This window comes from Amblyraja radiata, chromosome 1, assembly GCF_010909765.2.
Source record: "Amblyraja radiata isolate CabotCenter1 chromosome 1, sAmbRad1.1.pri, whole genome shotgun sequence".
NCBI classification, from domain to species: Eukaryota; Metazoa; Chordata; class Chondrichthyes; order Rajiformes; family Rajidae; genus Amblyraja; species Amblyraja radiata.
In genome coordinates, this window is record NC_045956.1 from 142535347 (window position 1) to 142562898 (window position 27552).

A 27552-nucleotide genomic window follows, 5' to 3' on the forward strand; every position below is an offset into this window, starting at 1 on the left:
GGTACAGAAAGACCTGGGTGTCCTTGTACACCGGTCATTGAAAGTTGGCGTGCGGGTACAGCAGACAGTGAAGAAAGCTAATGGAATGTTGGCCTTCATAACAACAGGATTTCAGTATAGGAGTAGAGAGGTTCTTCTGCAGTTGTATAGGGCTCTGGTAAGACCACATCTGGAGTATTGCGTACAGTTTTGGTCTCCTAATTTGAGGAAGGACATCCTTGTGATTGAGGCAGTGCAGCGTCGGTTCACAAGATTGATCCCTGGGATGGCGGGACTGTCATATGAGGAAAGATTGAAAAGACTGGGCTTGCATTCACTAGAGTTTAGAAGGATGAGGGGGTATCTTATAGAAACATATAAAATTTTAAAGGATTTGACAAGCTAGATGCAGGAAAAATGTTCCCAATGTTGGGCGAGTCCAGAACCAGGGGCCACATTCTTAGAATAAAGGGGAGGACTTTTTCACCCAGAGTTGTGAACTTTTTCACCCAGAGAGTTGTGAATTTGTGGAATTCCCTGCCACATAGAGCAGTGGAGGCCAAATCACTGGATGGATTTAAGAGTTAGATAGAGCTCTAGGGGCTAGTGGAATCAAGGGATATGGGGAGAAGGCAGGCACGGGTTATTGATCGGGGACGATCAGCCATGATCACAATGAATGGCGGTGTTGGCTCGAAGGGCTGAATGGCTTCCTCCTGCACCTATTTTCTATGTTTCTATGTACAGGAGGCCACACCGGGTTCACGGGATGCAGTGGATCAGGTTAGAGGTGGTGTACCCAAACCTCTGCGTCACCTGGTAGGGCTGCTGGGGTCCCTGGATGGAGGGGAATAGGTTCAGGGCTAATATTTCCTTCAGTTGTAGGGTAAAGTACCTGGGGAGGGTGTGGTTTGGATGAAAAGCGATGAATGAAGCAAGGAGTTGCAGAGGGAGCAGTCTCTGCAGAAGACAGAAATTGGTGGTGGAGATGGGAAAATGTGGTGGGATCATGTTGGAGGTGATGCAAATGTTAGAGGATGATGTGTTGGAAGCTGAGACCGGTGGGGAGAAAGATGAGGACCAGGGGAACTATGTCATTATTCCATCTGGGGGGGGGGGCGAGAGAGGCAGCATCTGTGGAAATTAGAAACATAGAATAGGTGCCGGAGTAGGCCATTCGGCCCTTCGAGCCAGCACCGCCATTCAATATGATCATGGCTGATCATCCCCAATCAGTACCCCGTTCCTGCTTTTCCCGAAGATTTCTTGATTCCGTTCGTCCCAAGAAGAGCAAAATCTAACTCGAATTGAAACTAGAACTAACGTCTGAGGCTGAAGATCCTTCCCAGTCTGTTGAATGGGCTTCGACCTAACGTGAAATGTGTTCCCTTTTCCACACACGCTGCCTGACAGATCGAGTGCTTTAGTTCCAGCATTTTTTGTTTCCGTTTACTTCTTCCCGCCCGAGCAGCTGCTGAGCCCGGTTTTCAGCTGCTGTTCCCCATGGTAACCGTAACCGCCCTCCACTCACTCACTCACTCACTCACCCAGTATCCTGGTTACGCCAAACGTCAGCCGGTCTACCAAGTCCTTCAAATTCGTAATTTTATCGTCTTCCATCCTGGCCCAGAACTAATTCCCACAACCCTACCTCGCGACGAGCACAAACATAAACTTGGCAAAACAAAATTTAACGTGATTTCCACAGAACTGCAACCTTTCAGTCTCCTGCCCACCAATGCGCAGTGAGTGCATGCGTCAAACCCAACGCCTTCTGGGAAATGTAGTCTAACTTCCTTCCGTTGCCTCATTCTCCCTGCCCACAACCGCCGACCAACGCGCAGTGAGCGCATGCGTTAAACGCAAAGCCTTCTGGGAAATGTAGTTCCCAACACCTCCGCCTCGCTCAATCTCCGTGTTTACCGTCCACCAATGCGCAATGTGAGCGCATGCGTTAAACCCAAAGCCTTCTGGGAAATGTAGTTTTCTGTCTCACTGCGCTGGACTACGAGCGCACATTCGACGCCGGCGTTGTGACGTGTGGTTGTTTGCGACGGGAGGTGCAGGATCATGGGAGTGGCGGTTGTTTAAGATGGCGAAAGCTGCGAATTCGGTGAGTGAAGTTTTCTGGAGCAGAGATCGTATCCTTTTGTTGAGGCAGAGTGAAGCAAGAGACAGTTCAAAGTACCACACAGCCAAGCCTTGAAAACAAAACAAAGCGTAGCATCGACACTACACTAGTTTTGGATGTCACAGTTATGGGACGGCACCTGACATGTACCCGATCTGTTGATTAGTGTCTGATTTAAATGGTGGTAACTTCCCTGGACTTCCCTCCACACAGGGCATCTTTATCATTTGCAAGTGTAAAGGCTTTTATTTTCGGGTGATGGTGATACATTGGATGTATTTTGAATGTACTGCCTTCTTGCTGTACTGTAATTTGAGGGAAACAAAACTCAGTCTGAGAGGGAAACAAAACTCAGTCTGAGAGGGTACACAAAAAAGCTGGAGAAACTCAGCGGGTGCAGCAGCATCTATGGAGCGAAGGAGATAGGCAACGTTTCAGGCCGAAACCCTTCTTCAGTCTGAGAGGGTTCCAACCCGAAACGTCACCTACCCATGTTTACCAGGGATGCTTCCTGTCTGAAGAAGGGTTTCGGCCCGAAACGTCGCCTATTTCCTTCGCTCCATAGATGCTGCTGCACCCGCTGAGTTTCCCCAGCAATTTTGTGATGCTTCTTGACCTGCTGAGTTACCCCACCACCTATGTGTTTTTTTGTAAACTAGCATCTGCAGTAGCATGTTTCGTGCTCAGCGATATCGTTCACAAATAATCACGAATACTCATCCCTTCCCACCCAAACCACCCCCTCCCCAGGTATTTTCCCTGCACCCTGTCCCTATACCTGTCCCCTCGACTCCGTCCAAGGATCCTGACAGTCTTTTCAGGTGAGGCAGAGGTTCACTTGCACCTCCTCCAACCGCATCTACTGTGTCTGCTATGGGACCTCAGACTCTTATACAGTGCGCTCCATAATGTTTGTGATAAAGATCCATCAATTATTTATTTGCCTCTGTACTCCACAATTTGAGATTTGTAATAGAAAAAATCACGTGGTTAAAGTGCACATTGTCAGATTTTATTAAAGGCTATTTTTATACATTTTGGTTTCACCATGTAGAAATTACATCAGTGTTTATACATGGTCCCCCTATTTCAGGGCACCATAATGTTTGGGACACATAACTTCACAGGCATTTGTAATTGCTCAGGTGTGTTTAATTGCCTCCTCAATGCAGGTATCAACATAAGAGAGCTCTCAGCACCTAGTTTTTCCTGCAGTCTTTCCATTACCTTTGGAAACTTTTGTTGCTGTTAATCAACATGAGGACCAAAGTTGTGCCAATGAAAGTTAAAGAAGCTATTATGAGACTGAGAAACAAGAATAAAGCTGTTAGAGACATCAGCCAAACCTTAGGCTCACCAAAATTAACTGTTTGGAAAATCGTTAAGAAGAAAGAGAGCACTGGTGAGCTTACTAATCGCAAAGGGACTGGCAGGCCAAAAGAAGACCTCCACAGCTGATGACAGAAGAATTCTCTCTATAATAAAGACAAATCATCAAACACCTGTCCGATAGATCAGAAACACGCTTCAGGAGTCAGGTGTGGATTTGTCAATGACCACTGTCCGTAGAAGTCTCCATGAACAGAAATACAGAGGCTGCACTGCAAGATGCAAACCACTGGTTTTGCCGGAAAAATAGGATGGCCAGGTTACAGTTTGCCAAGAAGTACTTAAAAGAGCAACCACAGTTCTGGAAAAAGGTTTAGTGGACAGATGAGACAAAGATTAACTTGTATCACAGTGATGGCAAGAGCAAAGTATGGAGGAGAGAAGGAACTGCGCAAGATCCAAAGCATACCACCACATCTGTGAACCACGGTGGTGGAGGTGTTATGGCCTGGGCATGTATGGCTGCTGAAGGTACTGGCTCACTTATCATCATTGATGATACAACTGCTGATGAATTATGAATTCTGAAGTGTATAGACACATCCTATCTGCTCAAATTCAAACAAATACCTCAAAACTCATTGGCCGGCGGTTCATTCTACAGCAAGACAATGATCCCAAACATACTGCTAAGGCAACAAAGGAGTTTTTCAAAGCTAAAACAATGTCAATTCTTGAGTGACCAAGTCAATCACCCGATCTGATCCCAATTGAGCATGCCTTTTATATGTTGAAGCGAATACTGAAGGGGACTAGCCTCCAAAACACGGCAAAGCTAAAGATGGCTGCAATTCAGGCCTAGCAGAGCATCACCAGAGAAGACACGCAACAACTGGTGATGCCCATGAATCGCAGACTTCAAGCAGTCATTGCATGCAAAGGATATAACAAAATACTAAACATGACTAGTTTCATTTACATGACATCGCTGGGTCCCAAACATTATGGTGCCCTGAAATGGGGGGACTATGTGTAAACACTGCTGTAATTTCTACATGGTGAAACCAAAGTGTATCAAAATGGCCTTTATTAAAATGTGACAATGTGCACTTTAACCACATGTGATTTTTTTTCCTTCTTTTTTTTTCTTTTCTTTTTTTTTTCCTATTACAAATCTCAAATTGTGGAGTACAGAGACAAATAAATAAATTATGGGTCTTCGTCCCAATCATTATGGGGGGCATTGTATATCGGCGAGATCAAGGGCAAGCTCAACGATCGTTTCGCTGAACACCTCTGATCAGTCCGCCTAAACTTGCCTGATCTCCCGTTTGCTAAACACTTTAACTCCCCATCCCATTCTCACACTGACCTCTGTCCTGGGCCTCCTCCATTGTCAGAGTGTCCCAGCGCAAATTGGAGGAACGACACCTCTTATTTCGCTTGGCAGCTTATACCCCAGCTGTATGATTATTAACTTCTCTAACTTCAGGTCACCCTTGCTTTCCCTCTCTCCCCATCCCTCCCCCCTTCCTACTTCTCCGACCAGTCTGACTGTCCTCGATTACATTTTATTTTTGTTTGCTTTGTTGTTACCATCTTCTAGCTAACAATGATTCTATATTTTCCTTGATCTCCAACCCCTTTGTCTCGTTTTCTTGACCTTACACTTCCTTATCTCTGTATCTCCCTTTCCCCTGGTGAAGGGTCTCGCCCCGAAACGTCACCCATTCCTTGGTTCGGCAACTTGAGCGCCCAGGAGCGGAAAAGACTACAAAAAGTAGTAAACACTGCCCAGTCCATCATCGGCTCTGACCTCCCTACCATCGAGGGGATCTATCGCAGTGGCTGCCTCAAAAAGGCTGGCAGCATTATCAAGGACCCACACCATCCTGGCCACACACTCATCTCCCTGCTACCTTCAGGTAGAAGGTACAGGAGCCTGAAGACTGCAACGTCCAGGTTCAGGAATAGCTACTTCCTCACAGCCATCAGGCTATTAAACTCAAGTCAAACAAAACTCTGAACATTAATAGACCATTATCTGTTTATTTGCACTTTATCTGTTTATTTATTAATGTGTGTATATATTAATATAATGGTATATGGACACACTGATCTGTTCTGTATTCATGCCTACCATATTCTGTTGTGCTGAAGCAAAGTAAGAATTTCATTGTCCTATCTGGGACACATGACAATAAACTCTCTTGAATCTTGAATCTATCTAGAAATGCTGCCTGTCCCGCTGAGTTACTCCAGCATGTTGTGTCTATCACTAATACTAAATCCCTATTCAAGGCTAAATTTTTGGCCAGCCATCGTTTTCTAAGACTAGTAGCTTTGCCCATGTACAAAAGGAAAGCAACTACAGTTTGATGTCAATTATGTCAATTATGGGAAGGTACCAGAATTTAGGTGCAAAGAGTCTCTTGCCCAGAGTAGGTGAATCGAGGACGTAGGTTCAAGGTGAAGGGGAAAAGATTTAATAGGAATCTGAGGGGTAGCTTTTTTACACAAAGGGTGGTGGGTGTATGGAACGAGCTGCCAGACTAGATAGTTAAGGCAGGAACTATCCCAACATTTAAGAAACAGTTAGACAGGTACATGGAGAGGACAGGTTTGGAGGACCAAACACGGGCAGGTGGGACTAGTTTAGCTGGGACATGTTGGCCAGTTTGGGCGTTGGGCCGAAGGGCCTGTTTCCACACTATCACTATGACTGTAACTTTAGAGAAATAGCGTGGAGGGTATCATAATTAAGTTTTTAATATGATGTAAAAGGAAATTATGTCCTCTGAGTTAATTTTGGGACCATTATTACTCAGTATATTAAAATATTGGAGGACAATGTGTGCATTTTCTGAAGATGCAAATTTGCATTGTTTTTACCCATGAATGTGGCCATCGCTAGCAAATCTACCATTTATTCCTGTAAAAATGCAAGCTGCTGGAGTAATTCAGCGGGTCAGGCAGCATATATGAAGAACATGGTTAGCTGACGGTTTTGGGTTGGGATCCTCCTTCAGACTAATTGCAATATAGGGAAGAAAGCTGGAAGAGAGGTGGAGGCAGAACAAAGACTGACAAGTGATAGGTGATAGGATACATGGGAATGGAGCTTGATTCCCAGGTAGATGGACGTCGTTCTCAGTCCACCAAGGAATGCTGGATCTACTGGTTGCTAACCATTTTAATTCCCTTCCCCATTCCCATACCGACCTTTCTGTCCTGGGTCGCCTCCACTGCCAGAGTGAGGCTAGGCTCATACTGGAGAAACATCATCTCATATTCCGCTTAGAAAGCTTACAACCCAACGGTTTGAACATTGAAATGTCAAATATTAAGTAACTGTGAACAGCTCTTGTCCACTTATAACCCTGTCCACTTATATCTCTCCCACTGACTTAATGTTTTGCGCTTCTTCTCACCTTATCTCACAGTCTGTTATCATCTTCTGATCTCTGGCCTTGTCCACCTATCAATAGACAATTTGGCCCTACAAGCCAGCTTCGCCATTCAATATGATCATGGGTGATCATCCACAAGCAGTACCCAGTTCCTGCCTTCTCGCCATATCCCCAGACTCCCGCTATCTTTAAGAGCTCTATCTAACTCTCTTGAAAGCATCCAGAGAATTCCACAGATTCACAACCCTCTGTGTGAAAAAGTTTTTCCTCATCTCCGTTCTATATGGCTTGCCTCTTATTCTTAAACGGTGGCCCCTGGTCCTGGACTCCCCCAACATCGGGAACATGTTTCCTGCCTCTAGCGTGTCCAATCCCTTAATAATCTTATATATTTAAATAAGATACCCTCTCATCCTTTTAAATTCCAGTGTATACAAGCCCAGCTGTTTCATTCTATCAACATATGACAGTCCTGTCATCCCGGGAATTAACCTCGTGAACCTACCCTGCACTTCCTCAAAGATGCCTAGTCAGGTCAGAGATAGGAAAGGTTTGGTGTGTTATGGACTTAGCACAGTCAGGCATCTAGTTCTATAGTTCTATATCCTGCACTGGAATGGCATGAAAGAATATTTCATAATGATGATATGTTAGAATTATAATAATATTAACTGGGTGGATCCTGCTATGGTAAGTATTCACCACCATATTTCTTTCAGATCTGCAAAGTGTGGGGAGGTGGAATGGTGTTAGAGGTAGCAGGAAACATTTTGGAAGGTGGGTTTCAAGGTTTGGATTGCCACATTATCTATGAGGGTGACAGTATATATGTAGAAGGTATTTAAACGTATTTGAAGATGATTCTGACTCTTCAGTGGTGTCTGTCACTTGTAATAATTTCCTTAAATCTGCTGATGCTATTCACTTAAAGTAATAATTGACGTGCTTCTGGTGGTCACATTCAAGATTACCATTTGATTAAAATCCCTTCTGGATTGCTGCTCCTCGGATATTTAAATTGTTTGTAATCCGAGTTCTCAAACTTACCATCATGTGGGTTAAAAAAGCAAGCATTTCTGGAGATGATATTTGAGACTTTTTCCAAGATGATCTATGCTGCCATACCAAATTAAAGTTTGGATGATCGTCTCGCATCTTTTTGTCTTGAGTGTTCTAATGCTCTTGAAGGCATTTAAGAGCATTTTAATTTTAAAGGAAAAACCCAGGGAGAAAAGTGATTTTGTTCTCTGTGAAAAACAAACTGTGGAGAAACTCAGTAGCAGTGCCAGTAGCATCTGTGGAGGGAAATGGATGGAAGACATTTTAGCTCCAGACCCTTCTTCATGGCGTTTGCCTTCATTATGAGTTGCATTTCAATGAGGTGTTTTGGATATTAAGTTACTGTTGTGTAAATTCATGGGTATTGTTTGTAACAATTGGATTATGACTGATGTATTAAAGTTTTTGACTGTGTCAAACTCCAACTCAGTTCCTGGCGCACCTTACTTTCTTTGACAGAATTGCATCTAGCATCAGATGAAGAACAGTCTGTGGTGATTGTACCAGGTATGACTTGAAGAAATATTTTGTAAGAATATGGGTTGTCAGAACTGTTATACTGTTGTATAAGTTGATATGAATCTTTCTCCGACCAATTTTATTCTATATTGTATCTCCACATGAACTGTGTTGTGAAAAAACAGAAAATATTTGTTTATTTAGTCTCAGTAATAATGTGGTAAATACATCATAGATACGAAGAATCCATTCCATTTTAATTTTGTGTTGTTACCTTTTTATTTTTGTGAGTAGCATCCATTGCATAGATTATTGATTTAAAAAACACACAGAATAACCAAGGATTATTTTTCTAATTTGTGCCTTTTTCCTAACTTGTAAACAGTTTTATATTGCTTTAGAGGACCCATTTTGTGATTTCAATTGTGGATGCCCCATGTGTGATATTATTTCAGTATAGGTGGTTATGGATATCACATTTTAGCTGTTCCAATATGCAACACAACCTTTATGTTTTGGGCTCTTTGGCTTTTGTCATCAATAGTCCCTTGTGGCATATTGTATTCAGAAAGACAGTTATGTGGTGCAGTACACTAGTTCAGTACACTATTGAGAAAGCTATCAATGTATCAATCTGTTGCCAGGGAAATTGAATAAAAATAAAATAGGTAGTTTATGGGCTTGTTGTGTATGACATTGATGAGACCCACTATGGATTATTGAATAGGAACATTGTATATTGCACTGGTTACCTTGCTAAAGAAGGATATATTGTCTATGCGACCTCAGTGTTCTTTACATATTTTATCCAGATGGGTGTTTTTGGGTCTCTCAATTAAGGTCTTTTATCTTTTGGCAAATATCCAATAAATGTCAGTGTAAATGTTATTGTATACTTTTAGCATGTATATGTATGTATACAGTACTTACCCATATTTTAAAAAAAAATTCCATTGAAGGATGTTCAATGAAGGAGTTTGGAGATGATTTATTGGACTAAGACCACAAATGGGTTGTTGAGGTTAACCAGGCTATTCTTGTATCTACTGGGGGTTACAGAAACGAAAAGGAACTTGATTGAAACATACAAGGTCCTGAGGATTCCTCATAGGATGGATACGCAGAATATGTTTCCTCTTGTATGAGAATCTAGAACTGGGGATCATTAGCTTCAAGACCATTTGGCATTTTCTTTCTCAAAAAGCATGGAAACTGAGCCTTTGAGATGGATTATTGATATGCAAAAGGTTAAAATGTTACTGTTGTTAGACTATTGTGTGGAGTAGGTTAAAATCTCATCAGTTCTGTGATCATAAAAATGATGGGGCAGATGTGTAGGGCTGAGTAGCCTATTCAGTGGAAGGTCCAGATGTGCTAGCTTTGCAATAGGCTTTGTCCTGTATTGTCATTTTTGCAATACTAAACATAGTATGTTATGGCTATGCAACTTTATATTCTTTATATATTTTATCCATGTGGGTATTTTTGGGCTTCTCACATAAGGACTTTTATCTTTTGGCAAATATCTAACAAATGAATGTCAGTGTAAATAATAGAGAAACAAAGAACTACGAATGTTGATTAATACATAAAATGACACAAAGTGCTGGTTAAGTCAGTAGATAGGCAACATCTCTGGAGAACATGGGCAGGTGACATTTCAGGTTAGCAGCTTCCATTTGTGGTGGAAAGGAACTGGTATGCTAGAATTCTTTTTGAGTCGGGTGAATCATCTAGTTATGTCAATTTTTTCTAGTTATTCTTAACCAGGGATGGGCATTAAATGTGGTATTAATAATGTTGCTTGCATCGCCTGAATATTTAGATTTAAAAGATAATTAAAAACAAATCAATTTACTGAAACACTGCATGGCATCTTCACACATTGTTTTATTGCATTTATTAGGATTGTTGATGGAGGGAAATATCAGACCTGAAAGAGATGGTGTGAGATGGTGCAAAATGCAAGAAGTTAGAGCAAAACTCCCACAACACTCTGATTCTGCCTTTTTGAATCCTCTGAAGATTAGACCTGTAAAGCCATCCATGTCGAATGAGGTAAAAACTTTGTAATCATTATTGCATTTGGTAAACTATGGAAGATTCTCCTTGTGCACAGTGGTTGATCGATAAAGCAAGTCGTAAATCATGAAATTAGAGGCATATGTAATTGGGTGCAGGAATAGAACATAGAATAGTACAGCAAATAAAGAGGCCCTCTGGCCCATAAGGTTCATATTGTTCAAATTTGTTTAATTTAGCATTAATTTGCCTATCTGAGAACTATATTATATCTTCCCCCACCACCACCACTCCTAGCAGCAGTCAGTATCCACGTTGGGCCGGGCAATGTCCACCACTTTCTGCAACCTCCTTAGCTCTTGAACATTCAAATTCACTCAGTATGTTCTCCGGCATGCACTTGGAGTAGTTCGATAGAATATTTGGGAATTTTTGAGGAGGTGGAGTGTTGATGAGCTTTCTTTGTGATTGTATCAAAGTCTGGGTCCAGCACAACGATCAGAGATGTGTACGTCCAAGAACTTGAAGCTGACTCTCCACCACTGTCCTTCCAATGAAGGCAGGTGCATGGTCCATCGGCTTTCCTTTCCTCAAATCAACAATTGGTTCCTAGTTTAGCAAAAGGGAATCGTTGTAAATGGAGTACTTAGATTTTCTTTTTTTTTTTTTTTAATATTTTATTTTATTAGAAGTATGTACAGTCATATGGCACCAAAGTGCCTAATATATATTTTCATAATACATTTTATGTACAACTTCTTTTTTTTTTTTGTTACACTGAAAAAAGATTAGAATAAGAAAAAGAAGTTAGATAGTAAAGGATAGAAAGATGTGAAATATATAGCGTGTGAAAAAAGAAAACGAGTAAATGAAGAAAGTTGAGAGAGAGAATAGAGAAAATAAAATAAAATAAAAAAGAAAAGGAGATCATTATTTATAATCTTGACCAACCCTCGTCCAGTCCTGAAACAGTTATTTTTTACAATTGTGTTGCACCATATGATTCCAAAAAAACGACGAATGGAGACCAACTCGTTATGAATTGGTCTGATTTATCCATTAGGGGGTACTTAGATTTTCATAAGACTTTAATAAAAATCTGCAACGGCGGTTGATGGACAAGGTAAGGGTATGTACACTTTAGGGTAATATACCAATGTAGATTTTAGTTTTTTCTTTAGTTTAGTTAAGTTTAGCAACACAGCTTAGAAACAGGGCCTTCGGATCACTGTGACCACGACGACCATAAATCGCCGACTATAGATCACCTCTATGTTATCCCACTTGCGTATCCACTCCCCATACATCAGGATCAATTTACAGAGGCTAATTGACCTACAAACCCGCACGTCTGGAATGTGGGAGGAAACGAGCACCTGGAGGAAACCTAGGTGGTCTCAGGGAGAACGTGCAAACTCAGGTCTTGAGACGGAGGAGGACCCGGGGGAAGCGCTCTGGAGCACTCACCCGACTCCGGCGACGAGGATTAAGCACACCGCTCCCGAGTATATTCCTTGCAAATCTACGTTCTCTCAACAACAAAGTGGACGAGTTACACGAGGAAACCCCCCCGCTCCTTGGACTCCTCAGCTGACAAGTGACCTGAACGAGTTCTACTGCAGGTTCGATAGACAGAAACATAACCCTGGTACCCCCTCCCTCTCTCCCACTCCCACTCCTCCCCAATCACCGCTTCACACCTACTCACAGCCTGACTCCAATCTGCAAAGACTGGACCCTTCCTCACACAGTCCTCCCCAATCACCACCTCACACCTACATACAGCCTGACTCCAGCATGCAAAGACTAGACCCTTCCCCACCCACTCCTCCCCAATCACCACTTCTCACCAACTTACAGCCTGATTCCAGCCTGCAAAGGCTGGGCCCTCGTCCACTACCCAATCCCTCCTTGCTACCCAACATCAGTCTGGCCACTTCTCCATCACTAACAACAGCAATTGAGGAGGTGGAAAAACTATTCTGAGACAGAAAAGCCAGAAATCTCCTGGACCGGACAATGTTCCCCCCCCTCTACCCCTCAATCTCTATGCCAAACAACTGGCACCGGTCTACACAGACATTTTCAACCGGCCCCATGCAAACCTGCACTCTCCCTGCCCGCTTCAAAGTCTCCACTATTGTTCCCGTACCCAAAAAGCCACGGATTACTGGTCTTAATGACTACAGGCCTATCGCACTCTGTTATCATGAAGACCCTTGAAAGACTTGTGCTGGCCCACCTGAAAAATATCATAAATCCCCTGCTGGACCCACTGCCGTTTGCATATTGGGCAAATAGATCAGTGGATGACGCACTCAACCTCGGCCTACACTTCATCCCCCAGCACCTATGCAAGGATTTTGTTTGTGGATTTTAGCACTGCATTCAACACCATTGTGCCAGAGCTACTACACTCCAAACTCTCACAGTTGACAGTGCCTGAACCCCTCTGTCAGTGGATCATCTACTTCCTGACAGACAGGAAGCAGCATGTGAGGCTGTGAAACTACATCTCGGACCCGCAGATGCTCAGCATAGGAACACCGCAAGGCTGCGTACTCTCCTCTCTCCTCTACACCAATGACTGCACCTCCACAGACTCCTCTGTCAAACTTTTCTAGTTTGCGGACGACACAACCCTGATTGGACTGATTCAGGATGGGGAGGAAACTGCCTGCAGATAGGAAGTGACACAACCTGCATCCGTGGTGCCATCGCAACAACCTGGAGCTCATTGCTGTTAAGAAGGTGGAATCGATTGTAGACTTTAAGAGAGCTCTCCCTCCCCTCCCCCCACTCACCATCAACAACACCACAGTCACATCTATGGAGTAATTTAAGTTCCTTGGAACCATCATCTCCATGGACCTTAAATGGGAGGCCACCATCGACTCCATAGTCAAAAATGCCCAACAGAGGATGTACTTCCTGTGGCAGTTGAGAAAAACGATCTGCCACAGGCAATGATGGTCCAGTTTTATACTGCCGTCATAGTCTGTCCTCACCTTCTCCTTCATGGTTTGGCCTGGCTCAGCCACCAAGCATGACATCCGGAGGCTGCATCGCATCATTCAATCAGCCGAGAAGGTTGTTGGTTGCAACCTTCACCCCATCGACGATGTACACTGCAAGGGCCAGGAAGAGAGCGGGTAAGATCATCTCTGATCCATCTCACCCTGGCCGCAAACTATTTGAAGCACTTCCCTCTGGAAGGCGACTCTGGACTGTCAAAACCAACAGAGCCAGACATAAAAACAGCTTTTTTTCCACGAGCTCTACCTCTACTCACCAGCCTAAAGTCTGTAGGCTCCTCATGCTCTGGTATTTTATTTAATTCTTCACATGTTTAAATGATAATGTTTTATTTTTAACTGTCTACTTCATCTACTAAATTTTAACTGTCTATATCATGTTGTTATTTGCGAGCAAAGCACCAAGGCAAATTCCTTGCATGTATACATATTTGCCTAATAAATTTAATATAAGACAAGGGGCTGGAATAAACTGGCCCACTCAGGAATCGTACAATATCAATAGTCAGGCTCTGCAGGTTTTTGTGCTTGGAACCCAATTTTCAGCTATTTCTGTTTGAGGAAAAAGATCAGTTCAGATCTTTGTGGTTGGCGGAGAATTCTTGTAGCAGCAGGAGTTGGTCACTCAGCACTGTTTTTGTGTTTGCAAATCAAATATAATCTTGGATAGTTTTGTTTAGAATGTTTTTTAGATTTAGAATAGACCTTGGCCTTATGCCAAGTTGTCAACATGGAAGTAAATTAAACCTCACAGTTATGTCCTTTTCCCCCACTTGTGACTATCTTTGAATGCATTCATACAATTTGCTTTGACTACTCCTTGTCGTGACTTCCACAAACTAATAACCTTCTGGGTAAAGAAGCTTCCTCTGAATATCCTCTTGCACCAACGTGTCACACTCTTCTGCATGTGGAAATGTATTATTTGAATTTATTTAGGGTCTTTAGGATTGTTCTCTCCTTCCAGGTTTGCTTTCATTTGCTTGGCCAAATAAATTCCGTGCAGGAATAGAGGTGTTGCAGGAAAATGAGTGCCTGGCACTTGCCATTATTAAAGCCAACGTCAGTTGGAGAAAAGTTGGGTAGCAACTGTCCGATAGGAGATTCTGATGGGACTGATGATTTCGGACAGGCTAAAGGGAAAACTTGAAAAAGTTTTCATGATGGATGAATTTGTAACAAGTTTCTTGCTTTTTGTCGTGGATCAGGTTATTAATGAAAAGCGGGGGTCCAAGACTGCATCTTTGAAGGACCTCTGCCCAGAGGACAAGAGGCGCATTGCTAATCTAATCAAGGAGCTTGCAAGGTGAGTTTTGCAACTTTCAATCTCTTGTGGTTTTCACCCTTTTTGTTCTTTATGTCCATACTCTTTCTCTTACTGGTCTAAGACATTTCATCTGATCTGTGCTGAGCAATGTTACATCACGGATACCACAAAGTTGGTGCTCAACGTGAATGTATACATACGTTAATGATAAATACAACAATAAATATGATAATGAATGGAAAACAGCAGAATGGTACAAGATCATAGTGCACAAAAGATTAAAGTACAATAACAGAATAATCCAATGAGGAGTTATGAGTAAGAGCACATGGTAGCACCTCCGGGCAGGATGGGTGAAAAAAGGTTAAGGAGTTTGATAGTAGTGGGGTAGAAGCTGTCTTAAGACTGAATGTCTGAGCTTTCAAACTCCTGTATCTTCTCCCAGAAGTAGAAGTAATGACCAGGGTGGCAGGGATGATTTCCTGATCCAACATATCATGAAGATAGACTGAATAGCAGGAAGCGACAAACCTTTGATGGACTTGTCTATGTTCACTACGCTCTGCAGATTTATGTGGTCAAGGGCAGATCGAGCTGCGATGCATCCTGTTAGTATACTTTCTATAGTGTATCTGTAGATGTTTAAAATGATCTTTGTGGATAAACCAAATCTTCTTGCACACCTAAAAAAGTAGATGTGCTGATGCACTTTATTGATCATTACATTTGTGAAGGGATCAGATTGGGTTGTGAGTGATATTGACACTACGGAACTAGAAGCGGGTGACTATCTCTACAGTAGATTCATTGATGAGGGCAAGGTTGTGTTCACCCCCTCATTTCTTTGGTCAACAGCCAACATCTTCAACTTGCTGATGTTAAGGGGTAGGTAGTTGTCCTGACACCGCGGTGGTGGAGAGTTGAAGTATGTTGTGCAGTATATCGTGTAAATACATTTTGAAGCCTTCTTACATCCACAAAAGGAATGAAATAATAGAGAGTCATATAGTGATACAGCGTGGAAACAGCATGGAGCAAGAAGGGGGATGGCAAGGTAATGGAAATATTAAATGCAAAATTATTAACTTTAACTTAACTTCTGCCGTTAGTGCGGGCCTGTCAGCCAATCATGCGCAGTTGGGGGGGTAGGGGGAGGGCTCATGCCTCAGTGGTGGAATATTGCGTTGGGGGATCAGGCCTCCCGTGTCCCACTTAGTCTAGTAACACTTACAGATCAATGTTAAGATGTGATATTTCACATACATATATCTTTGAAAGACGACAGGGTAAGTTGATAATATTGTTAAAGCAGAATAGTTATGTGCCATTATAGTAAGACAGGAATACAAACTCAACCAAGATATGTATTAGAAATTATTTGACGTCTGCTGAAGTATTGTGTTCAACTCTGCATGAAAGGATGGCAGAAACGTTTGTACTCAAGTGATTTACTAGAATGATATCAGAGATGAAGGACTTTGATTATGTAGCAAGCCTAAAAAAGATGAGTTTGTACTTTGAATATTTTGAAGATTATGGATAGATTTAAACGATAGGCCGATAATTATAGGAATATTTAATTTAGCAACTCTTTTCACTGTCATGAAAATCAGACATATTTGAGTCAATTGGCAAAAGATCAGAGAGAAGATTGGAGAAATGTTAAAAAAAAATGATTCATTTAGTGCACCGGAGAGTTGCTAGTAAAGCCAGTATTTTTCCAATCATTGTATATCAAACTTGTCATCTTTCAAGAATTGAAACAACTTTGTATCTTAAATATAATCGTAGTTGAATGCATTTTTTAGGAACTGGGATAATCAGTTATAAAATGTTGAACAGAATACATAAACTTCCAACACTATAAACTCACTTTGGATAAAACGCTATTTGCTTCTCTTGTGCATAAAATATATATTTTATATGCTTGTCTACTTAGGGTAAGCGAAGAGAAAGAAGAAACTAAAGAACGATTAAAGGCTGAACATGAAACATTTGAGAAGAAAATCAAAGAGCTGGAGGATCAGAATGGCCTAATTGCTACTGAGCGGGAAGATATCCTTAACTGGTCTAATAATTTTGAATTTTTATATATTATGTTCCAAAAATCTGACAGAACGTATCTAGATAATGCATATTTGGTATAGACACAATTAAAAAATGTTGGATGGAATGCAGTGTTACTGCAGTTCCAAGATCCAAGGTCTTGGAAGCTGATACCACCATAGTCATTATCCATAACGTTAGTGGATTTGCATATCATTCCAGAAGAGTTTGGAAATAGTGACCATATCACTGTTAAACTTCAATTTGTTATGGACAATGACAAGAATAGACTGGAAATTAAGGTCTGGAATTGGGGAAGTGGATAGGTAGCAGCTACTTGCAGGAGGTCAACTTCTGGCCAGTGGAGATCATCAAGGATAAAGTAGTTTGTTATGTGTCAATGTGTTTGTGCAAGGATGAAACAATGGCCCTACAGGAGGATAAAAAATGTAGTCATACTTAAAAACAAGGCGGGGGTTGATTTTGTGATTAGTAATCTGTGACCCTGTGGTGTTCATAAGAATTGATGCTATGATTTTTGGTTTTTGTTCTGTACATTAACAATTTGGATGTGAATGTAGAAAATATGAATAATGACTTTGCAGATGAACTTTTGGGACATTTTGCCTCAGATGTTGCTTGACCCACTGAGTTCTTCCAGTTTCTGTTTATGTTCTGTTCTTTATTACAGCTTCTGTAGTCTCTTTTGCCTTCAGTGTCTCCTCACAGCTGAAATACTTCATTTCAGGCAATATCTTGGTAGGTCTTCTCTGCCCCATTTCCAGTGCATGTAGATAATGGCAAGTATCCCATATGCCTCCACTACCATATGTACGCGTGCTGCCACCTGGAGAGATCTTTGGACTAGTACATTGAGGTCACTGTGTTAGTAAATACTCCTTGGGACCCTCCCTTTCATTTCATGTTGCTCATCTCACCAAGTGATCAATATTATTTTATAGTCTGGGACTAGCCTCCTCTCATCATCACCAATTTTCATATTGTTAGCAAACTTACTAATCGTACTTTATTCATTCATATCCAATTGATAATGTACATAACAAATCATAATGGTCTGGGCACCGATCCCTATGGTGCACAGGCTTCCAAACCACAAAAACAATCCTACACCTTCCTGCTCTGCTTCCTATTACAAAAGCGATTTAAAATCCAATTTATCAACCTAACCCTTTGGGCTAGCTACCATGTAACATGCCAAAGGCCTTACTGAAAACATGAAGTCATCAATAGTATTGACACTTGAATATATCTTATTACCTATCAGCTCCAGCATCCTGTTTTGATCTTGATCATCATTCTGGCTGGAATGTGCATATTTTTCCTGTGACTCTCTTGGTTTCCCCTGGGTGATGTGCTGTTCTCCCGCAATCCCAAAGTGTGCTGATTGGCAGGTTAAATCACAACTGCAAATTGTCATTATTTAGGTGGGTGACAGGAGAACCAAAAAGCACATGATGCGAAATAGGTGGGGAATGGAATTTATGGGAATATTTTAAGAGCCAGCATGGACTTAATGGGTTGAATGGCCTCTGACATTGTATGTAAATAATCTCAATTGAGTTGTTTACTCAATGGCCCTGCTTATTGCACAATTTCCTTCAAACACATTTCACTACTCAGTAAGATAGCATTTACAAGATCTGCCAGTAAATACTAAAACATGAAACAAATTATTATATATATATATTTAACTAGAGTGTCCAGATGAGACTTCTGAGTATTATTGTGCACTATGATCAATGGTGAGATTACATTAGCGTCCAGTTTTGGTTTCTACGCATGTGTCCTGACTTGGAAATATATTGCTGTACCTTTTGTGGTTAATCCTGGATCTCTCTACAAACCAACATTGTGGGAGTACCAAATGGACTGTAGAGGTTCAAGATAGTCTCTCGCCACCACTTTCTCAACTTCAATTGAAGATGAGCATAAATGTTGGCATTGCTAGTTCTGCTTGCATTGTGAAAATTGAATATAAATACTAATAATTGAAGGGTGATGTTTGAGAGGTAAGGTTAGCTTTATGTTCATTGAAGAATGGATCTGCTTGTCTATATCAACCATTTTACCGCACAATTCAAACCTATGTGTGAGGTAATTGTACCTTTGCAGACTGTTACCAAACTTATTTTAATAATGCTGATACGTCCAATCGAAAATGCAGACCTCATCTCCAAATAACCTTGATTCTATCTTAACTCTACTTGTCTAGTCCCTTCTGACCTACATCCAAGAAATCTCTTGCTCTTAAACATTTCAATAAGGGCGGCACGGCAGCACCACGGTAGAATTGCTGCCTTACAGCGCTTGCAGCACCGGAGACCCAGCTTCGAACCCGTCTACGAGTGCTGTCTGTGCGGTGTTTGTATGTTATTCCCGTGACCACGTGGGTTTTCTCAGAGATCATCGGTTTCCTCCCACATTCCAAAGACGTACAGGTATGTAGGTAAATTGGCTTGGTATAAGTGTAAATTGTCCTTAGTGTGTGTAGGATAGTGTTAATGTGCGGGGATCGCTGGTCGGTGCGGACTCGGTGGGCCGAAGGGCCTGTTTCCACCATCTGGAAACTAAACTAAACTTTCTATGACCTTCTTTCCAAAATCCACAAAACAGGACCACCCTCGCATATTCATTGTTTCTGCCTGTTCCTGCTCCACAGCATTCATCTCCAAATACCTCATTCTATCTTGATGCCCCTCTTTGTCCAATCCCTTCTAACCTATGCCCATGGCATCTCACACGCTCTTCAAAACTTCATTAACTTTCACTTCCTAGGCCCCAATCGCCTCATCTTTACCAGGACGACTTAGACCATGAACAAAACAATGATATGTCAGAAATATTGCCGTAACATAGTTTTTCCACGAGAAAACAAAAAGTTGATCAGGATATTCAGATTCAAAACAAAGGCTGCGAGATGGAAAATGAAAAATGATTAGTAGTTGGGGAATGTTTAAGAAAGAGCTGCAGATGCTGGAAAAATCGAAGATAGATAAAAATGCTGGAAAAACTCAGCTGGTGAGACAGCATCAATGGAGCGAAGGAATAGGTGACGTTTCGGGTCGAGACCCTTCTTCAGACTGATGTGGGGTGGTGGGGCGGGATAAAGAAAGGAAGAGGCGGTGACAGTGGGCTGTGGGAGAGCTGGGAAGGGGAGGGGAAAGAGGGAGAAAGCAAGGACTACCTGAAATTGGAGAAGTCAATGTTCATACCGCTGGGATGCAAACTACCCAAGCAAAATATGAGGCGCTGCTTCTCCAATTTGCGGTGGGACTCACTCTGGCCATGGAGTAGGCCCAGGACAGAAAGGTCGGATACGGTATGGGAGGGGGAGTTGAAGTGCTGAGCCACCGGGAGATCAGGTTGGTTATTGCGAACTGAGCGAGGGTGTTGGGCGAAGCGATCGCCAAGCCTCCGCTTGGTCTCACCAATGTAGAGCGGCGGATGCAATAGAAGAGGTTGGAGGAGGTGCAGGTGAACCTATGCCGCACCTGGAAAGACTGCTTAGGTCCTTGGATGTAGTCAAGGGGGGAGGTAAAGCGACAAGTGTAGCATTTCCTGCGGTTGCAAGGGAAAGTACCGGGGAGGGGGTGGTTTGGGTGGGAAGGGACAAATTGACCAGGGAGTTATGGAGGGAGCCGTCTCTGTAGAAAGCCGAAAGGGGAGGAGATGGGATGATATGGCCAGTGGTGGGATCAAAGTTGGAGAATGATGTGTTAGATGATGTGTTGTGCTTATCTTTAATGGTCTAAGCAGCTCCTGATTTTTTTTTTTCTTTTGCGATTATGGAACACTTTTCTTTGCCTTCCAAATAGTTTGATTCACATGTTTTTGTTTCCTTTTGTTATTCCTTCCTTTGTTTTCTATAGCTTTATTCATGGCCTTTCTTTTATTCATAATGTGCATTACTGCTTAGTTATTTGTGCATTTTTGTTCATTAATTATCTTTTAAACGCTTCGCATTTCTTTGTGAGCATACCTATTTTTAGATTGCATTTTCTGGCTCTATTCTTATCTGTTAAAAAAAAATTACCTTTCCAATTGACTCCTTTTATATTTATCTGTCATGTGTTCTTATATTTATCTTGTATCTTATGTAGTGTCCAACTGTTTCTTCGGGTTGCTTCATTCTGATTTGTTAACCATTATTATATACAGTAATGTTCGGTCTAATTAGTTTTTTTACATAAAAATGCAGAATATATTGAAGGCCAGGTAGCATCTGCAGAGTGAGAAACTGAGAACATTACAGATGGATCATCTCTCATCAGAACCGTGATTTGAAATGTTAACTCTTTTTACCTCTCTGCTGTTTGACCTGCTGAGTAGTTCCAGCATTTTCTATTTTTATTTTGGATTTCCAGCATCTGCAATCTTTTGCTTTTTGATTTGGATCTTATACTCCTAAATAAGAGGTTTCCTAAATTTAGATGAAGAAAGCATTGTAACATATATCAATTTGAAGAAGGGTCCCGACCCAAAACGTCACCTGTGCATATTTTCCAAGGATGCGGCCTGACCTGCTGAGTTACTCCAGCACTGTGTCCTTTTATTGTAAAATCACTGTTCTCTATACCTTTGTTTCCTCTCACAGTTTTTGTGGTTAGTTTGTCTCTTATTTTTCCCTCATCTCTCTTTTTCTCTATTAGGTTGTTTATAGCTTGATTAATCACCTTTTCTGCTTTATATAGTCATTATGTTGTTTCTAATTAGTGCAACTAATTCAATACCTTTTACTCGCACATCATTCCTAATTGTTATAACCTGCTATATTTATTTGCTAGTTTTGCTTTTTATGAAACCATGTTTCAGTTATTCCTATTATATTTTCACTATGGGTTATTACCTTCTGCCATTTCATTTTGGAACAAGACGCTTAATAGTTAGGTGTTTTAATTTATCCTTAGTTTAAATCAGTACTTTCTTAACTAAGGAATAAATGTTTACAAGCCAATTATATTACTATTTACTGTGTACATTTGATAGATAAAAGGCAGTTCTTGAGTGTAACTAATAGGAATGTAGTCGATGTTTAGCGTGCCAGTGTTGAGGCTTAGCAGTTAAATTATTAAAGAAAAAATATGCAGATAATGAATTGGCCAGGTTGGTCCAATTTATAATCGCATTCCTATACAACATGATAAGTTTCTCATCCAAAGAATTACCTATTTTCTATATCTTAATGACATACTGTTAAAATAAGAATAGTAATTTTTTTCAAAGAAATTTGTTGTATTAAGATCTAGCACATCTTTTTCTGCATTCCGGATCAAAGTATTTCTGGAATTTTTAGAAAGCAAAGGTTTTTCTCATGTACCATGGGTCTTTTGTTAATCACTTTAAATGTGTAACCTGTGGTACCTGGCTCTCCACCCAATAGCTTGCATTATTTAAGTTGGTCATAATTTGTACCCCTCTGTTCAAATCTCTCATCCCTCTCTGCTCTAAGGATAGGGCTGGTTTACTCTGAGTTCTTTACAATGATCCCCAGCAACTTTCCAGAAACTACAAATTATATGTTTTTCATAAAAATATGTCACATATGACGCATGTAGGAAGGACCTGTAGATGCTGGTCTAAACCGAAGATAGACACAAAATGCTGGAGTAACTCAGCGGGATAGGCAGCATCTGTGGAGAGAAGGAATGGGTGATGTTTCAGGTCGAAACTTCTTCAGAGGTGATGGGTAGTGTGTAACCTCCTCCCCACTTCTAATTGGCAAATAAATAAAAATATTTTTTTAATCTCGTACCTCATTTCTGTACCTCATCAGTTCTTAGCAGTTCTCAGTTGGAGCAAATGTCTGCAGAAGCTGTTCCTTGCATTTCTTAGTTTTTTCAAAAATAACTATTGTTTATAGAAATTGGTAGGGAAGATGGAAGAAATGGCTGAAGGTGTCCTCTTCACATCTTGACACAGGAAAAGTGAAAGATGGTAAAAAGCAAGTGCAAGGTGGCACAGTTGTGTAGCTGGTAGAGCCAGAGTCCTGCAGCACCAGAGACCTAAGTTCGATCCTGAACTTGGGTGCTGTCCATGTGGAGTTTGCATATTCTCCCTGTGACTGTGCAGGGTTTTTTTTCCGGGTGCTACGGTTTTCTCCCCAATAGAGTCATAGAGTGATACAATATGGAAACAAGCCCTTCAGCCCAACTTGCCCACACCGGCCAACATGTCCAAGCTACACAAGTCCCACCTGCCTGCATTTGGTCCATATCCCTCCAAACCTGTCATATCCATATACCTGTATAACTGTGTCTTAAATGTTGGGATAGTCCCTGCCTCAACCACCTCCTCTGGCAGCTTGTTCCATACACTCACTACCCTATGTGTGGAAAAAGATACCCCTCAGATTCCTATTAAATCTTTTCCCCTTTACCTTAAATCTATGTTCTCTGGTCCTCAATTCACCTACTTTGGGCAGGAGACTCTGTGCATCTACCCGATCTATTCTGCTCATGATTTTATGCACCTCTGAAAGATCACCGTTCATCCTCCTGCACTCCAAGGGATAGAGTCCCAGCCTACTCAACCTCTCCCTATATCTCCAACCCTCTAGCCCAGGGCAACATCCTTGTAAATCTTCTCTGTACTCTTTCCAACTTGACAATATCTTTCCTATAACATGGTGCCCAGAACTGAACACAATACTCTAAATGCGACCTCACCAACGTCTTATACAACTGCAAAAAGACCTCCCAACTTCTATAAATACTCTGGCTGATGAAGGCCAATGTGCCAAAAGCCTATTTGACCACCCTATCTACCTGTGACTCCACCTTCAAGGAACCATGGACCTGCACTCCTTGATCCCTCTGCTCCACAACACCCCCAGAGCCCGATCACTCAGTGTAGATCCTGCCGATGCAACACCTCACATTTCTCTGAAATTCCATCAACCAATCCTCAGCCTACTTGGCCAATCGATCAAGATCCTTCTGCAATTTTTCACAACCATCTTCACTATCTGTAAAACCACCCACTTTCATCTGCAAACTTGCTAATCTTGTCATGTTATGCTCTCATCCAAATCAGTGATATAGATGACAAACGGTAACATGCCCAGGAACTAACCATGAGGCACGCCACTAGTCACAGGCCCCCGGTGCTAGAAGCAACCTTCCACCATCTCCCTCTGCTTCCTTCCATGAAGCCAATTTTCTATCCATTCATGTGTAGGAAAGAATATACTGCATATACTGGTTTAAATCGAAGGTAGGCACAAAATGCTGGAGTAACTCAGCGGGACAGGCAGCATCGTTGGAGAGGAAGAATGGGTGACGTTTCGGGTCGAGATCCGAAACGTCACCCATTCCTTCTCTCCAGAGATGCTGCCTGTCCTGCTGAGTTACTGCAGCATTTTGTGTCTACTTTCTATCCATTCATCTGTCTCTCCTTGGACCCCATGCGATCTAACCTCACAGAGCAGCCTCCCATGCAGGAACTTGTCGAATGCCTTGCTGAAGTCCATATATACAACATCTACAGTTCTGCCCTCATCAACCTTTATGGTCACGTCTACAGAAAAGTCAATGAGATTTGTGAGACACAATCTCCCACGTACAAACCGATGCTGATTATCCCTAATCAGCCCTTGTTCGGCTAGATACCTGTATATCCTATCCCCCAGAATACTCTAAGAAGGAAGTCTGAAGAAGGGTCTTGACCTGAAACATTGCCTTTTTCTTCGCTCCATAGATGGCTGCCTCACCCGCTGAGTTTCTCCAGCATTTTTGTATACCTCAGAATACTCTAGTAACTTTACAAATACATATGTTAAGCTCACTGGCCTATAGTTCCCAGCATATTTCCTACAGGCCTTCTTGAACAGAGGCACAACATTTGCCACCCTCCAGTCCGCTGGCACCTCTCCTGTATTTAAAGACGACTTGTAAATTTCAACCAGGGCTCCCGCAACTTCCTCTCTCGTTTTCCACAATGTCCCCGGAAAAATCTGACCAGACACTGGAGATTTGTCTACCTTCATACATGATAGTACCTTCAGCACCACTTCGACCGTAGCACTGACTGTTCACAAGACACTTCCATTGACTGCCCCAAGTTCCTCTCTCTCCTCCTGTCTTGCTCCTCTGTAAATACAGAGGAAAAATACTCATTGAGGACCTTGCCCATCTCTTGTGGCTCCACACAGAGATGACTGCTTTGAGGTCCCATTCTCTAGTTATCCTTTTCCCCCTTATGTATTTATAAAATCTCTTGGTATTGCCCTTAATGCTATCTGTAGAGCTATCTCCTGACCCCTTTTTGCCCTTCTGATTTCCATTTTTACTTTTCTCCTTTGTTCCCGAAATGCACCTGATCCCAGCTGCCTATACCTGTCCCATGCATCCTTCTTATTCTTGACCAATGCCTCAATTTCTCTCGCTAGCTTCCTTGCGTTTGCCTGCCTTGCCCTTCACTCTAGGGACATGCATATCCTGAGTTTTTGTCAGCACACTTTTAAAAACATCCCACTTCGCTGATGTTCCTTTCCCCTGAAACAACCTGCCCCAATCAACGTGAGCGAGACTTTCTCTCATACCTTCAAAGTTGGCCTTACCCCAATTTAGCATTTTAACACGTGGGCCCTCTCTGTCCCTATCCATAACTGTCTTAAACCTAATCGAACAGCGTTCTCTGGTTCCAAAAGGCTCCTCCGCGAACATTTCCTTCACTTGCCGTTCCCAATTTCCCAAGACTAGATCAAGTGTTGCCCTCTCTTGCGTGGGGCCCTCTACATATTGTCGAAGGAAACTCTCCTGAACACCTTTGAGAAATTGCACCCCGTCTAAACGTTTCACATCATGATTTTCCCAGTCCACATTGGGGAAGTTAAAATCCCCTACTATAACAACCTGATTTAACTTGCAACTGTCTGCAATCTCCTGGCATATTTATTCTTCTAATTCTTGTTCACTATTTGGAGGTCTGTCGTACGCCCCCAAAGAGGTGATCATCTCTTTCTTGTTCCTCATGTCAAAGGCGTGCGGGTTTGCAGGTTAATTGACCTCTGTAGGTTGCCCCCACAGTGTAGGGAGTAAATGTGAAAGGATAACATAGAACTAGTGTGATGGTCGGCGTGCACTGAGTGGGCTGAAGGGCCTGTTTCCATACTGTATCTCCAAACTGAACTAAACTAGACTAATTAAGAAAGAAAACTCAACTCGGTATTAAAACATATACCTGCGCAAGAGACTTTTTTTATATGGCAGTCACCCACTAGAGGGCATGAATATCCATAGAATTACAATGTAATGTTTCACATGGATCCTAAAGTCTGCCCTGGTTATTACATATTTTCCCTCCTTAAGTTAGATTAAATAATTCATAAAATAATAGATTTACAAGTTACAATCTAATATGACAACATTTAAAATTAACCTTTCTCTACTTAGAAATTCAGTTTACTGATTTTCTTGTTTTGACTGATGCAGTCAGTTTGTGCTGGACTATCACCAATCATATGGCAACACATTACTTGGCCGTGTTCCTTCTTAAAGTTTTTTTGCTATCAATAAGAGACGAGGAGTCCTCTTGATCCGTCATATACTCACCTATGCCAAATTGGTTATGTTGTGCAAGAAGGAACTGCAGATGCTGGTTTACCCCAAAGATAGACCCAAAATGCTGGAGTAACTCAGTGGGTCAGGCAGCATCTCGGGAAAAGGAATAGGTGACGTTTTGGTTCGAGATCCTTCATCAGACTTTTTTTCTAACACAAGTACGTGCTTGGCTCTGGCTTCACTCATCCCCGGTCTCTTCTGCCCTGTCTGCCAGTCACAAATTCAGCAGTGCCTGACCTATAGTTGCACATGATGTAATCTGGTGTAATAAGAAACATGTAACTTTTTTGTCTCGGTTTCATCTCTTGAGATCATTGTCTTTCATCGAACCTACTGCTTCTCCGAGTAATCAAAGTATAGCACCTAGATTTTGCTAGTGCATCCGCTCTCATTTTCCTGACGTGATATATGTATTTTGCCTATAACACCCATCAGATCTTGGAAAATAGACATAGCTGAAGCTATCCTGAATGGAAATCTATTATATTAAAAGTTTCCAAAGAATGTACTTATTGTTGAGTACTCCTTTTAACCTTACTCTAGCACATTTTGTTGGCAACTATGTGACATCATAAAAAATATAAAATGCTACTGAATTCCTTCAGTCTCTTAGTTCTTCCCAATTCTTAATTTATGCTTCAATGTAGAGGTTGTGCTTTGAAAGTGAAGTATAATATTATTTTGGGTAAATCTTGGGTTCCAGGTCTTAAATTATCAAATTCATTCTAAAACATTGTGGGATACTTTCTCAGTACAACTAGTACAAATAATTTTCTGATGCTTTTGATCCCTCCCAAGCTTTATCTTTAAATAGCCAGTTTTGACCTATTGTTAGATCTTTAACCTCGACCATCATCACTTTTCCCAGTAACTTGTTAATTTCTCAAAATGTTGATTTTTTCCCCCCCCCGCCTGTGTTGGTGTAAAGGAGGTTGGAAAACTTGCCTCAATAACCTACACCCTGTGTAAGATATGTATTCTGCATTCTCCCCAAAGCCTCCACATCCTTCCTGTACTGCGGCAATCATTACTATGCACAACACTCTAAATGTTCAACGTGTCAAGGTCAGTTTATTGTCATATGTACCAATTAAGGTACAGTGAAATTTGAGTTACCATACAGCCATAATAAGCGAAACCGCAACCACATAAAAGTTAACATGAACATCCACCACAGTGGATTCCACCTTCCTTACTGTGATGGAAGGCAATAACGTTCAATCTTCTTCCTTTT

At 41.7% G+C, this 27552-nt stretch overlaps 2 protein-coding genes across 6 annotated transcripts in view; one reads left to right on the forward strand and one right to left on the reverse strand.

The window, feature by feature from the left end:
* tpgs2 (tubulin polyglutamylase complex subunit 2) overlaps positions 1-1707 on the reverse strand; it is a 41551-nt gene extending 39844 nt beyond the window's left edge. For all 3 annotated transcript variants that reach the window (XM_033032219.1, XM_033032211.1, XM_033032234.1), the window contains exon 1: positions 1527-1707. In XM_033032219.1, the coding sequence (XP_032888110.1) occupies positions 1527-1599 (73 nt within the window). In that variant the 5' untranslated portion in view covers positions 1600-1707. The remainder of the gene's footprint in view (positions 1-1526) is intronic.
* Positions 1708-1997: 290 nt separating this feature from the next.
* kiaa1328 (KIAA1328 ortholog) overlaps positions 1998-27552 on the forward strand; it is a 137355-nt gene continuing 111800 nt past the window's right edge. The window contains exons 1-5 of one of the 3 annotated variants that reach the window (XM_033032182.1): positions 2016-2120; positions 8380-8415; positions 10274-10425; positions 14633-14730; positions 16631-16746. In XM_033032182.1, coding sequence (XP_032888073.1) covers positions 2072-2120; positions 8380-8415; positions 10274-10425; positions 14633-14730; positions 16631-16746 — 451 coding nt within the window. In that variant the 5' untranslated portion in view covers positions 2016-2071. Of the gene's footprint in view, positions 2121-8367; positions 8416-10273; positions 10426-14632; positions 14731-16630; positions 16747-27552 lie in introns of all 3 variants that reach the window. The other 2 variants (XM_033032191.1, XM_033032200.1) reach the window with 2 other exon arrangements.